The sequence below is a fragment of the Salvelinus fontinalis genome, chromosome 28 (assembly GCF_029448725.1).
Source record: "Salvelinus fontinalis isolate EN_2023a chromosome 28, ASM2944872v1, whole genome shotgun sequence".
NCBI lineage: Eukaryota > Metazoa > Chordata > Actinopteri > Salmoniformes > Salmonidae > Salvelinus > Salvelinus fontinalis.
Genome location: NC_074692.1, coordinates 22696574 through 22711131, shown reverse-complemented (window position 1 = coordinate 22711131; position 14558 = coordinate 22696574). Strand labels below are relative to the sequence as shown.

At 42.0% G+C, this 14558-nt stretch overlaps 1 protein-coding gene across 1 annotated transcript; it reads right to left on the bottom strand.

Annotated features, from left to right (window-relative positions):
- Positions 1 to 1273: 1273 nt before the first annotated feature.
- On the bottom strand, positions 1274 to 14527 carry LOC129826420 (putative phospholipase B-like 2). The gene is made up of 12 exons (XM_055887128.1): positions 14297 to 14527; positions 12844 to 12937; positions 12586 to 12744; positions 12306 to 12406; positions 11898 to 12112; positions 11599 to 11693; positions 11361 to 11521; positions 10164 to 10259; positions 9981 to 10052; positions 9665 to 9817; positions 2175 to 2337; positions 1274 to 2043 (listed from the first exon to the last, which is right to left on the bottom strand). The coding sequence occupies exons 1-12, from the start codon at positions 14500 to 14502 to the stop codon at positions 1873 to 1875; spliced, it is 1686 nt and encodes a 561-aa protein (XP_055743103.1). The 5' UTR covers positions 14503 to 14527; the 3' UTR covers positions 1274 to 1872.
- Positions 14528 to 14558: the final 31 nt, after the last annotated feature.

Genomic DNA, 14558 nt, shown 5'->3' with positions numbered 1-14558 from the left:
AGGATGTCATGTCCTACTTAAATCTGTTCACTCGTAATAACCTAAGCATTACAAAACTTCTATTCAATCAAATAAGCCATAATATTTTTTGTTGACCAATTTCGACACTCATTGACCTCCAAAAACTCCTTGCTTGGTGAGCGAAAAAAAAACACCACTTGCTGTGACATTGGCTCTCGCACAGAACTTGAGGTGGGCCAATGAGGCCAGGAAGTGGTTCCAGTCCTTTGAAAGAAAATATGCATTTCCATTTTCCTGTTAATCTACAGTAGTCTGCAGTCTGCTACCAAGAGGGAATGTTTTGACCTGCATGCCCAAGATGCATTGAGCAGACAGACTGCCAGGAACCCATCACACACCTGTATCACAACAGATTGCTGCTATAAAAACTGACAGCTATACAGGATTCAGACAAATAAACCACAAGAGCATTGCATTCGCCACCTGATTTAGACAGGTCCACAGGGATGACGTAGCCTTAGTCCAACATCAAGCCTCGAGCTGTTCTCTCCAATACTACCGTACATTGCTTGCCATGTTGTCAAGGTTAAGACAGACAACAGAATTTACCAGTCAAAGTACAACTTCCGTATCTGTGCTTTTCTTGATATCAAAAGTGCAGCACCTAGCTAGCCATACAGCCCCATACTATCTAGCTCTCTAGCTAACTCGGATCCGAAGTCAACCAGCTAGCAAGCAGGCTTTGATACAACTGCAAACTAAATCATGACCATCCATCTCTAAACTAGCTACATCTGAAGAAAGCAGTTCACATGAGAAAACTAGCTAGTACTAGTAACAGTTACTGGTAGTTACATTTCAAACTCAGTTTATGCAGGAATATTTATGACCATTGATTTGAAAAGCAGAGGAATCGGAAAGATCGAACTCAGATAAACGGTTGATTGATGGAAAGCAGAGCCACCTGCATTGTCATTGGATCTAAAAAGGTGTGATGACCGTATATCCCTTTTTTCAGTCAGAATTGTTTTGCTTTCAGGACACACTTTTCACGCCACTTTGATACAAAGTGATTTTCGTAGCAGGTTAGGTGAGCATTTTCGCTAACTCTAACTAGAACCCTTTTCCTAACAACCTCAGTCTTCTAACCTGCTACGAAAAAGTCACTCCCGTATCGAAGTGGTGAGAAAATAATGTTTCTCTTTTGCTTTCAAGTAGGCTTCAGAAAGTCTGTGCCATCTGATAGAACAGTGTCAGACAACAAAAGACAGTATGCCAGCTTTGTATTTATGAATAAGCTACAGTACACAACTGAAGTTCAAAACTCATTTAATGACAACCATTGACCATTGAATAAAAAAAGACACATTCAAGCCTTTATCTGTCAAATGAGAAATGTAATACATATTTTGATCTGATTACGGTCTTAATAGCATTGATATGAATTAAATGAATTGACCAGTAGCCTTAGCAGCATGGATCAAATGGTAGAATACTTTAGGATTCAAATTGAAAATAGATTTAAAAAATGGAAAACAAAATCATTCTCTATTGCCCAAACAAAGTATTTTTTGTGCGTCTAAGAGGTACAATTTCCTACCTCAATATTGTCAATAGTGGAAGTCTCATTTCAAACAGAGTTATACCATCTCACATTACATTCAATATGAGACAGCCAGTATGAGCAAAACATGATTTTGTTTTTTAAACTGTTAAAACACATTCCCTTATCTCAAACAGCAGTGCAGTAAACAGTATACAAATGCTAACCCTGAGCTTACTGTTGTAGTGTATATCCATTTGCATTAAATTTGTAATCATTTCCCCTTCTCAAATGAAATCCAGCACCCCTCAGTTTATTTTCTTACACTGATGGATGTGTGCGTGTAGGGTTAATTTAAAGGTTACGGGTTAGGTAGACCAGGTGACATGTATAGGTGTGAAAGCCCAGGTGTCGGGGTGTCCCATGTGCATCAGGTCTGAGTAGGGAGAGGAACTCCACTGGAAAGCAGGTACCTGGTCCCACGTGGGTCCACTCGCTGCCAAGAATCCAAACTCACGCCACAGCCCATAAGACGTCACCTACACACACGCAAAGGTACGCACAGAGCCAATTACAGGAGGCATGACATTACAGCTCACCTAACTCATACTTAGATAGATGGAGGAGAGAGAGGATGAGCAAGACAAAAGTAGAGGGAGGACAGCCTTACCTTCATATCCGTTCCACCATGTGGTCTTTGCTTCAGCGCTCCAAAGGGATATGTCCCGTTAGCCTGGTTCAGGTCGGAGCGGGCCGAGATGGTGTTCTCCCCATTAGCAGGCGGGTCGCAGCCCTCGCACCATGACAATGGGTCCTCCTTAAAGTTATTATACCTACACAGAGAGAACGGGAAGGGATATTTTTATACATAGGCTAAAATGTCAGTAGGGGTACTCGTATACAGGTCAGGTGTGGACAATTCCACAGTAACGGAATTGCGCTGAGACTGATTTTTCACTTAAAAAAGGTATGCCAAACAAAACATACAACTCTGCACAAGGACTACTTTTAACAATTTACACTGAACATTTTCCAAAACATTTACTGCAAGAACTGTACAGATGCAAAGTTTGGTAACATCTTCCTCAGTTTGTGTGTCCACATTTTCCAAAAACTCTTAAATACCTGCTCTGAATTAAGATTCAACAATGTCTGCAGAACGAATGGGGTGTCAGCTATGACATGACACATTAAAAAAATCTCTTGGATATTGAACTACAGTAAGTGAAGTGGATTTACACCCGGTAACGGAATTGCAGTAACGGAATCATGGGTTCCTGATGTGTACTACAAAGAAATGCATAACTATGAATGTAATTCTCTTCATGGTGATGCTTTCTAAATAGGTACAAAAAGGTATAAATATGCAATATCTTTGTTTGCATATTTGGGTATTATTCTACACAGTGGCTATTATTTTAATGAGCTCTGCCCCAAACAAGACAAAATTCAGTTGGTCCAGACCAAATCTGAACCAATCATAGACGTCTACATTTCACAAGTTTGGACATCAATGTACAGAACAACACACATCTACCAAAATTGAATTTGCTAGTGGCAGTTTGATGCTGATTGACATCTCATTTCACCTCATTGAAAGAAGCATTTATTTTGACGGTTTCAAATCGAGGACAGGGAAGAGAGAATATTAACGTTGGTTGTGAGATACAGAAGAATAAGAATAACAGACAGAAGAAGAGAGAATATTTCCACAGCTCCACAAGCTCTTTTTGCGATTGGCGAAAGCATCATATTTGAAGTAAGTTTTAAGGTTCAGAATTGAGTTTAGGTTTCCTGAACAATTTTTACGAAAGTTGAGTCGCTGTGTAAGTTAACGTTACACCTTTGGCTCCATGTATACTTACCCTTGTCTCAGGGTTGTGAGTTTGTGGTTGAAGATATCCCTCTAGTGGTGTGGGGGCTGTGCTTTGGCAAAGTGGCTGGGGTTATATCCTGCCTAGTGTCGTAGCTGAATCAGAATTAGTTGGGTAACATAGATAAATAAGATGTTTTATTATTACATCATAATATGCTTATGTGAGATACTTGTCATTAGAATGTCTTCTTTTGGACTATACTGTTGGCAGTTTAATTTGCCTTTCTTCTCTAGGGAAAAGTCACTTGGGGCCCAGAGAGGAGAGAGGTCAGGCTTGTCTTTTACATGTCTGGTAATATGCAGAATATCAGAAAGGGAGAAGTCAGAATTGAACATTGTCTTCATATGTGAATGTATCTGTTAAACCATGTGAAGGGCTCCACAATGTCTGTACGCCAGTCACCCTCCTTTTCCCATTGGGGGGAGGAGTATGGCAGTGTCTGGAACCATTGTATTACCCCTCTGATGTTGCACTAATCTTGAGATAGTATATGACCTAGAAGTCACTCCCCCCAGTGAGCTTGTCCAGGAGGGGGAGAAGAGGGGGTGTATTTGAGATGGGAGTATCTAGAATTAACAATTGATATATGCCATTGGATGAGGTAATGTTTTGGTACTATGAAGTACCAAGAACGAGACGTAGAACCTCGTCTTAGAGACCAAACTGAACGATAATTTATAGCTAATGCTATCTGGCTATGGGATACTCCTCTCTCAAGTAAAAGGCCCTTTGTGAAGTTTCTGAGATCTGTGGTTCGTCATGTGAGTTGAGAGGGGTGTATCTTGGCTATAAAAGATACTAGAATTCTTTTGTAAGGACTCTCAGAATTCATTTATAGACACTGAATTGATCTGAGAGTCAAAGGGCTATGTTGAAGCTCATATGAATTAAAGATTCAATTTAAGTACAACTGACTTGTGTGTGGTTTGTAAACTCTCCTAATTTAGTAATACAGGAAATTACCACGACACTAGACAGGGCTCTAACTCCCCTAGCTCCAGACTTGCTTGGAAACACGAGCAATGGACATATTCTGCCTGTTTGGTCCTGTCCGGGGGTATCGTCGGACAGGGCCACAGTGTCTCCCGACCCCTCCTGTCTCAGCCTCCAGTATTTATGCTGCAGTAGTTTATGTGTCGGGGGGCTAGGGTTAATCTGTTATATCTGGAGTATTTCTCCTGTCTTATCCGGTGTCCTGTGTGAATTTAAGTATGCTCTCTCTAATTCTCTCTCGGAGGACCTGAGCCCTAGGACCATGCCTCAGGACTACCTGGCCTGATGACTCATTTCTGTTCCCAGTACACCTGGCCGTGCTGCTGCTCCAGTTTCAACTGTTCTGCCTGCGGCTATGGAACCCTGACCTGTTCACCAGATGTGCTACCTATCCCAGACCTGCTGTTTTTAACTCTCTAGAGACAGCAGGAGAGGTAAATACTCTGAATGATCGGCTATGAAAAGCCAACTGACATTTACTCCTGATGCACCCTCTACAACCACTGTGATTATTATTATTTGACCCTGCTGGTCATCTATGAACATTTGAACATCTTGGCCATGTACAGTTATAATCTCCACCTGGCACAGCCAGAAGAGGACTGGCCACCCATCATAGCCTGATTCATCCCTAAGTTCTAGTCTTTCTAGGGAGTTCTTCCTAGCCACCGTGCTTCTACATCTGCATTGCTTGCTGTTTGGGGTTTTAGGCTGGGTTTCCGTATAGCACTTTGTGACATCTTCTGACGTAAAAAGAGCTTTATACATCAATTTGATTGATTGAACAGACAGTTAATCAGATAAGAGAGATTGGTTTCCAACATTATGTTTACATCTGTGCTGGTAATACACGCATATACAGTGTAGTGTCATAAGTTACAGTATACGAATGTTTAGCTAATGTGGGGTAAGTAGTAGGCTACAGCTGTCAGTGTTCAGCAAGTTAACATTCAGCAATTTTTAATCCATTAACTCAGATTTTTGTACTTGAACTCAAAACGAACAATTGTCATTATCAATCTGTTAACGTTACTCAAAAGATTACCACAATTTGCAGATAGCCTGTTTGCTATCGTAAAGGTGTCAGAAATTATAGCTAGCTAAGTTACTTACTGCAGCGTAGGGCTAGCCATGATCTAACTAATAACTTTAGTCTGGTAGTTGATTTTAAGGTACAGTTATGATAATGGGGATTTGTAATTAAGATTGGACTAAAATGTGGGTAATTGGATGCTTAGATGTAACCAGACGGTCTAATTTTTGCATAGGGTCAATTAAACATGAAAAGAAAGGGAGATAAAGAAGCACCAACAGGCAGATCAGGTGCAAACAGACCCCAGCCCTTTGCATCACCACCGGACCCCAGAGCAGCTCCCTAACCGAGGCTACTCAGAGTGGTCAGATTTCCCAAGGACCCAGTCTACCACCACCAGGTCAGTTCAGAATTTAAGTTTAGCTTCAGCTTGTAATATATGATTTTGTCAGATGAAGCCTCACTTTAAAATGTTGGTTGTTGATTCATGGGTGTTCTTATTTTTATGGCTGTGGCATTTTTATTGTGATTATACGCTAATGGTTCTTGTGTTATTTTAATGTAATATATGTATCAAGGGATGACACAGAGACCTCTGGCTCTGAGCAAGACAGTGGATCAGAGCTGCCAGGAGATGTCATCAAGACCCTCCCTACTGCATCAAGCACCAGATATGCTGTTCCAAAAGGACCCAATGGTAGGACAGGCCTATACTTTAAACTACACATTTTAGTTAGCAGCTGTTAGTATCTAATCTTGTGGATCCCTTAATTATACATTTCCATAAAGATATGACACATTACTTAATTTATATTTCAGAATATGTATTTCAGAATATTTCAAGATCCAGAGAAGAGGGTCCTGTATAGCCGTGTTTGAAAACATTTCACAGAACTCAACATGGTACTAGGAAAAGGGCTTTCAACATCAGTACTTACATTAAAACAATTGCAGATATGCTCCTATTAACTGCCACTCAAAATATAGCGCAGAGGACAGAGAGTCTGATGACTCACAACAAGGGTAATTTTTTGACAATCTTAGAAGAAATAGCAAAGCATGACCCTCTCATAGAGAAAAGGATGAATGCATGTGGCAATGCTAAGTACACAAACCACTAAATCCAGAAGGAAGGTACAAAGTGAAATAATAAGAGAAGTAAAAGAAACTGAAGTTTAGTGTAATTGCAGATGAAACCAAAGTTTAAAAGAAAAAATAACAAATGTATTTCGTTGTGATGTACTATTACAACGGGGCCATCCACAAAAGCTTTTTACACTTTCAGTCAGCTGAAAGCTTAGATGCAGCAGGTCTCACAAAAATTAGAATTGATTGCCTTGAAAAACATGGTGAAAAACATTGCCTTGAACATTGCCTTGAAAAAACATGGACTACAGAAATGATCTTGTGGGGAAAGGCTATGACAGTGCATCCATCATGAGCGGAAAGCATTCTGGTGTCTGCACGGATTAAAAACAGTGCAAGATTTGCATCTTATGTGCACTGTAATGCACATTGTTTGAATTTGGTTCTTGTCAATGCTGTAAAATCAGTGCCTGAGGCAGTTCATTTTCTTGCTCTCCTGCAGAAGCAGGAGGGGTCTATGGCTCGTACGTTCATCTCAAATGGCTTGCAGTTCAGAAAGAGCTGTATCCACAGCAGCCCAGGGAACTACAGAGACTTAGGGATGTAAGGTGGACTTGCAGTTACATGGCATGCCGTAATCTGAGGGACAGGATTCCAGCAGTTCTGAGAGTGCTACAGGGTATCACACTTGATAATAGTGGTGATAGTTCAGTAGAGGCAGGGGGCCTTCTTTCTCAGATAGATTTACATTTCATAGGGCTTTTGGTTACCTTTTGTAAAGTGCTTGGTGATGCCAAATGTCTTTCTGACATACTCCAATCAAGCTCTCTTCACCTAGCATGGGCTGTGGATCTAGTAGGTGCCCTTACAGACACATTACAGGACTACAGAAGTGAGGGTTACTTTGGAGAACTATGGAAAGAAGTTGAAGAGATTGCAGAGCCCCGCAAAATAAGTGTACAAACAGCCTAAAACAAGCTTAAGATTTCACAACTCATTGATGATGAGCACTGTAGGAGAAAAATAGTGACCAAAGTGATGGTGAGAACTTCCAAAGACCTATCTTTGATCAGGTGCTTGACAGTCTCACAGCTGAGCTGCAGAATCGTTTTTCAAAGATGATTTGCGAGAATGCAAGGGGTCCAGTCTCTCAACCCAAAGAGCACAACATTCTTGAACGAGGAGCCTGTTTGCTTTTGCTCAGACCTTTGAGTCAGATTTAGAGGACCTCAAACATGAGGTTCATCAAAGAGGTCTACAATTTTTTTCTGAGGTCTTGGCTGATTTCTTTTGATTTTCCTATGATATCAAGCAAAGAGGCACTGAGTTTGAAGGTAGGCCTTGAAATACATCCACACACATGTACACCTCCAATTGACTCAAATTATGTCAATTAGCCTATCAGAAGCTTCTGAAGCCACAACATCATTTTCTGGAATTTTCCAAGCTGTTTAAAAGGCACAGTCAACTTAGTGTATGTAAACTTCTGACCCACTGGAATTGTGATTCAGTGAACTGTAAGTGAAATAATCTGTCTGTAAACAATTGTTGGAAAAATTACTTGTGTCATGCACAAAGTAGATGTCCCAACCGACTTGCCAAAACTATAGTTTGTTAACAAGAAATTTGTGGAGTGGTTGAAAAACAAGTTAATGTTTTAATGACTCCAACCTAAGTGTATGTAAACTTCCGACTTCAACTGTGTTTGTGTGTGTGTGTGTACATATACACACGAAAACAGAGTGACCCAAGTCTCTCCAGTATGCAAGTACAGTGTGTGTGTGAGAGAGAGAGAAAGAAATTGAGCTGCAGTTCCGAGGTAGTGACACTCATAGTATGTTAAAGAATTCCAGTAAGTAACCCTTTTGGACCAGACTATCTGCCACATTGAAGAACTCTGGGTTAAGTGAATTATCACTTTACCTCTAATCAGCAATCATAGGATTCATTCATGCTCCTTAGATGCCAGGTTAGGGTTACACACTAATTTTCTGTCATGGTCTATGGACACCCTGAAGTAGCCTTGGCCACCCCATGTATAAAACTCTAGTTCCGCCACTGGACAACAAACTGTCATTGTCCAAACACACCAACACAGTCGTGAAGAGGGCACGACAAAGCCTATTCCCCCTCAGGAGACTAAAAAGATTTGGTTTGGGTCCTGAGATCCTCAAAAGGTTCTACAGCTGCAACATCGAGAGCATCCTGACTGGTTGCATCACTGCCTAGTACTGCAATTGCTCGGCCTCTGATCGCAAGGCACTACAGAGGGTAGTGCGTACGGCCCAGTAGATCACTGGGGCTAAGCTGCCTGCCATTCAGGACCTCTACACCAGGCGGTGTCAGAGGAAGGCCCTAAAAATTGTCAAAGACCCCAGCCACCCCAGTCATAGACTGTTCTCTCTACTACCGCATGGCAAGTGGTACCAGAGTGCCAAGTCAGTTTTTACCCCCAAGCCATAAGACTCCTGAACAGGTAACCAAATGGCTACCCGAACTATTTGCATTGTATGCCCCTCCCAACCCCTTTTTTTAAGCTGCTGCTACTCTCTGTTTATCACATATGCATAGTCACTTTAACTATACATTCATGAACATTCTACCTCAATTGGGCCAACCAACCAGTGTTCCCGCACATTGGCTAACCGGGCTATCTGCATTGTGTCCCACCCACCACCCCCTCTTTTACGCTACTGCTACTCTCTGTTCATCATATATGCATAGTCACTTTAACCGTATCTACATGTACACACTACCTCAATCAGCCTGTCTAACCGGTGTCTGTATGTAGCCTCGCTACTTTTATAGCCTCGCTACTGTCTTTTTACTGTTGTTTTATTTCTTTACCTACCTAATACCTTTTTGCACTATTGGTTAGAGCCTGTACGTAAGCATTTCACTGTAAGGTCTACCTACACCTGTTGTATTCAGCGCATGTGACAAATAAACTTTGATTTGGACCCATTGTCCATCTGTTTGACCACTTATCAAAGCCTTTGCTTATTCCAAATGTATGCCTTAATTAAACATTTAAAAAATCACTTTTGACATGCTCCTATAAACTTCACATTGGTGCCCATGTTACATGGAAATGACCGTGTATAAAAGCAGGTCTGTCCATCTCCCTCCTGTGACACATTTGGATTGAGGCCTCTGAATGGAGACGTGTACCTCATGAGGCGGACCATGGAGTCCATGTCTGTGACCTGTGATTGGTTCCTTCTGAAGATCTGGGCTCGAGGATTCATGTCCAGAGAAAACCATGGACCAAACTGCTCTACCAGTTCTCTACAGCCGCTGGCATTAAACACCTCCTCATAGTACCTACACAAACACAAAGCGAGAGTGTGCGTCACACATTTACACATTAAAGCTGAACAAATTATAACCACCATCTCCAATACCTGCAAGACCGGTCAACTGCTCTTTTTATTAATAATATAGTCATTACTAGTGTGTGGTAGTTATAAATGTTATTGGTACTTACGGGATGTTGTAACTAGACCAGTAGCCTTTCTGCAGCAATTCCTGGGTTTTATCAGAGTGAACAACTAGCCCACTACAGAACAGAACCACACACACCTATTATTGTTACTGATAAATAACCAGCCCATTTCTCAAAATGTGTATGTGTTGAGAGGTTGTTGTGTGTGTGTGTTGCCTGTCTTACGGGATCTGCTCCAGTACAGTAAACAGCTGCTCCTTAGTCTCTGTCATCCCTGGAGTGAAATGCCTGTAGTCCACTATCATCCACTGGTTATTATACCTAACACACACACACACATACAGTATATCTCAAAAGTGAGTGGGCCCAATTTTGACATTTTCACTTAGGGGTGTACTCACTTTTGTTGCCAGCGGTTTAGACATTAATGGCTGTGTGTGGAGTTATTTTGAGGGGACAGCAAATTTACACTGTTATACAAGCTGTACACTCACTACTTTACATTGTAGCAAAGTGTCATTTCTTCAGTGTTGTCACATGAAAAGATATACTCAAATATTTACACAAATGTGAGGGGTGTACTCACTTTTGTGATATACTGTACATATTATACATACAAGCGAGGGAATACATTAACTTTAAAGGTAGACACTCTACGTGATATGTGGGTCTGTTTAGAGGCTGAGTAATTAATGACGATGATACACTAGTCAGTCTCAGGTTCCACTGTGCTTAGTAACTGAGGCTGATACGACACTGTGTAGATATTCTAGAGATCAGAGAAGGCTGGTGCGAGGAGCTATAGGAGGACGGGTTCATTGTAATGCCGGGAATGGAATAAATGGAACAGTATCAAACATATGGAAACCACATGTTGGACTCCATTTTATTCCAGCCATTACAAAGTCTATAGCTCCTCCCACTAGCTTCCACTGATAGAGATAGGCTAGAGAAATAAACAAATAAGCCGCAGAAGACAGATAAATGTAACCATACAAAACAACATGAGTGCGTCACCTTTGATCTCAGGGGACTTTGGCCTGAGTGGGCATTACTGATAAGTCCCAGCCCTGCTTTCCCAGGCCTGCCTGAAGTGTGTGTGTGTGTGTGTGTGTCATAAAAGACGACTCAGCACTTTAGAGACACTACTTTATCAGCTGACTTAACTCTGTCCTCCCCCCACTTATGATATTTAATGTGATGTTTTATCAACTCTATTATAGTTTCACTTCCCTTCATTCCTTAAAAGGATAGTTCCCTTCACTCTTCCTCTCCTAGCTTCCTTTAAATGGATAGTTCAAAAGCCTGTACAAGAGTTGGTTTACAGAGCTCCAGCCTGACCGAACCGGAGAGATAACCAACATGGTGGACATCTACAGGAAGAATGGGAAAATGTCACCCAGAGGGACCACAGAGACTTACGTTCCACTGTTGTGTTTGCTGAAAATCTCTGCCCACGCCTTGCCAGTTGTAGCCAGCCGATTGGCTACGATGTTCCTCAGCCACTCCATCACTGCTCCGGTTGGTTGAACAAACTTCCAGAGGGCGGGGTTACTGTTGCCGATGGTGGTCTCCAGAGTAACCTGAGGGACATCTTTAAAATAAAAAGACTACACACACTGTATATGCGATGTCCACACATATTACACACAGCTCTCACCAGCCCAGTGCTAATGATGTAGAAGTCATCTCCAGAGAAGATGGAGCCTGGGTAGGAAGAGAACGCCTGGGTTCCACCAGGGATCATATCACTGTCTGAGAACAACAGAACACAGAAATCAAACTCAAAATATAGAACTCTGAACCACATAACTCATGTTTGGACTTTCCCAGTGTTCACATGCAGAGTTTCAACGAGTGTTTCATGAAGAGTGTATATGTTAGGGGGAAAGGGGGGACGTTGAGACGCTGTAGGCAGAGTTAAGTTATCCTTATGAGAGGTTTAGGGGTTAGGGTTACCTGTAGGAGAGACACGGTAGGCAAACTGGTACTTCTTTAGGATGCGCAGCATGGCCTGGTAGATGTTCCAGGTATCATGAGACACCAGTAGATCCTTGTTGCCAGGCAACAGCTTGATGAGGGCGGAGCAGGAGCCGGAGCCCAGAGTCCGTGAATGGCTGGATTTGTTTAGGGCCCCCTCAAGATCCTCTAGGTCTCCTCCCATCTGGAAAAGTCTGAATATCCACATAAAAATTGAGGGTTGTCAGAGCTGTGATGCAAGGCATGGTTGGCCACACTTCATTTAGCTCACCATTTACATTGCTCCGGAGATGGGTACTCCACGTTAAATCAAGGGCGCTTACAGAGACTGTCACTAATGGGGTGAACTCAAACCCACCAATCACAGAGATCACAGACCACACTTACAGGAAGCCGAAGGGGTTGAGAGTGAAAGGGCCTCTGGGAAATGACAGCATATCATTGTAGCCGTCCTCCAGACCTTTCAGCTGCAGCAACGCCAACCGCACCTGAGAGAGAAAGTCTAAATGAAAAATATTCTCTACTAAGATGTTCTTCTTAGATCCCAAATGTGTACTGAATGAGACACTCTAGCAAGAATTATTTACTGTTTTGACACATAGAGAAAAGGAGCAGACACTTCATAATTTAGCACGCTGGCTGACCCAGACCCAGACCCAGCCAGTACCTGGTGCCAGTAGGGACAGTGTGGATGCTCCTCTATCTGCTGTCTGACCCACTGCAGGTTGGAAGTGATGTAATCCTTCAGTCTCTGGCAGAATCCCGACTCGAAGGTAAACGGACCGCAGTACCCCATAAGAGTGTTCATCCAGTGCTTATAGATCAGCTGAGACAAACACACACACAATCAGCTATAGATTGAATCCACTGCCCCAGCCGGATATGGTTTTAGGTTAGGGGTTGGGGCAGACGGTCTCTACCTTACCTGGGAGGTAACTGCAGCCTCAACGGCCCCGGCAGCATACGCCTGGATGCTATCATTATAGTGTCCGCTAGTGGTCACTTCCAGATATGTCCAGCTGAGGGAGAAAACACTTAGTAAATACATCATGATCAAATTTGTTTGGGTGAGGAGTTCAACTCCGAATGGTTGTTTTGGACTGTCATAGGCAGTGCGGTTTATAATACCGGTATACAGTCACATTTTTACATTGAAGTAGGCCTTAGTAAGCTACTTCTACTGCATATTTTTTTGTAGCCTGCTCTACGTTTCAGAATTCCCTTGCAGTCCATCACATTTAGGTTGGGGGAAAAGTCGATGCAAAAAACGTTATGCTGACAGGTCCACAACAACTTGCCATGTTTTTTATTTCAGAAATTGACAGTCCTTTTCCAGATACAGCATAAATTACTGCTAAAGATTAAACATCCTGCCAACCAGAGTATGTGAGCGGAGTGGAGCGTGGCCAATTTGACTGGATTGCTGAGCAAACTTCCCAAAAACTGGAGCATTGGCCTTCTTCCTAGAAGGGTTAGCGAAAAGTGTTAAGGTTAGGGGAAGAGTTAGCTAACATGCTAAGTAGTTGCAAAGTAGGTAAAAAGTAGTAACTCGCAACCTTTTGGTAGCTAGACGTTCACGTTATACGCCCACTCATCCACCCTACTTTCGTTTTTGCCTTAAGTAACCATCTGATTTATGGAACCACACCAAATGTAACATATAGTTAATTTCAGTGTACCGGATTTACATTTACTATGTTACGTCTAGTCTATGAGTCCAGGCTCCAAGGCAGGACATAGAAACCCAATAATATATTGATAAGTAAATATCGAACAACTCGTCTTTGGCATGAATCGTACCAAACTATACCGCAAATAAAGGGTGTTATTATAAGCATTACAAGTGAATGTAGGGCGTTTTTCAGGCAGCGTTAATCCTCGTTCACGTATGCATATATTTTTATGACAGGTCTGATGCGTATGTATGGCGTGCGCCAAATTAATACATCTCAGTATTTCTGTACATGCGCAGTCTTTTCAGAAATGGTGCACTTAAATCTCGTGTGATATTTAGTCACCGTTTATAAATGAGGCCCTTGTGGTTTTAAAATTGTTCTGTTCATATTGAAATTTGGAACAGTAATTGGTTAAATTTTATTTCAAACCTACACTTTCAAATCTCTGTATTCCGCAACATGGGGACAACATAGCCCGCCATAGCCCAATTATCAATCCAACGTTATTGTCTAGACTTATTCAGAAGTCATATTCTGCTAAAATGGTTGTGGTAACTCGCTGTTTACCCAAACGCATATTTTTATTCCTACGTCGTCTATGGACCTAGATTAGCTCTGGTCCAGGGAGTTGGTGCGCGTTAGCCGAGGAACTCGGTAATGCCCTAGCCCAGAGATACAGCTACATCAGATGACTGAATTTACCCCGAGTTCTTGATGTCGTCGGTAAAGTTCGCCCAGGCTACATAGTCGTCTCGGAACCCCTCCTCCAAGGACAGCTGGCCAGTTTGTTTATCGAGAACTGCAGAATGAATCTCGGCCCGAACAGACGTCCACGATAAATAAAAAACACATAAAAACATAAACATCTTCTCTGTTATTACTAACATCTGTGTGCCCCTGTCAGCCATCTATATCAATGTAATTCATGTGACCAAAGATGAAGGAATTTCAAAATAAAAGTCCA

Excerpts from the sequence above, each read along its gene's own strand:
- LOC129826420 (XM_055887128.1), bottom strand. The coding sequence starts at position 14,502 with ATGGCTGACAGGGGCACACAGATGTTAGTAATAACAGAGAAGATGTTT. Across the intron at positions 12,407-12,585 it reads ACTGTCCCTACTGGCACCAG|GTGCGGTTGGCGTTGCTGCA; the intron begins GTACTGGCTGGG and ends TTTCTCTCTCAG. Across the intron at positions 11,694-11,897 it reads CTACCGTGTCTCTCCTACAG|ACAGTGATATGATCCCTGGT; the intron begins GTAACCCTAACC and ends TGTTGTTCTCAG.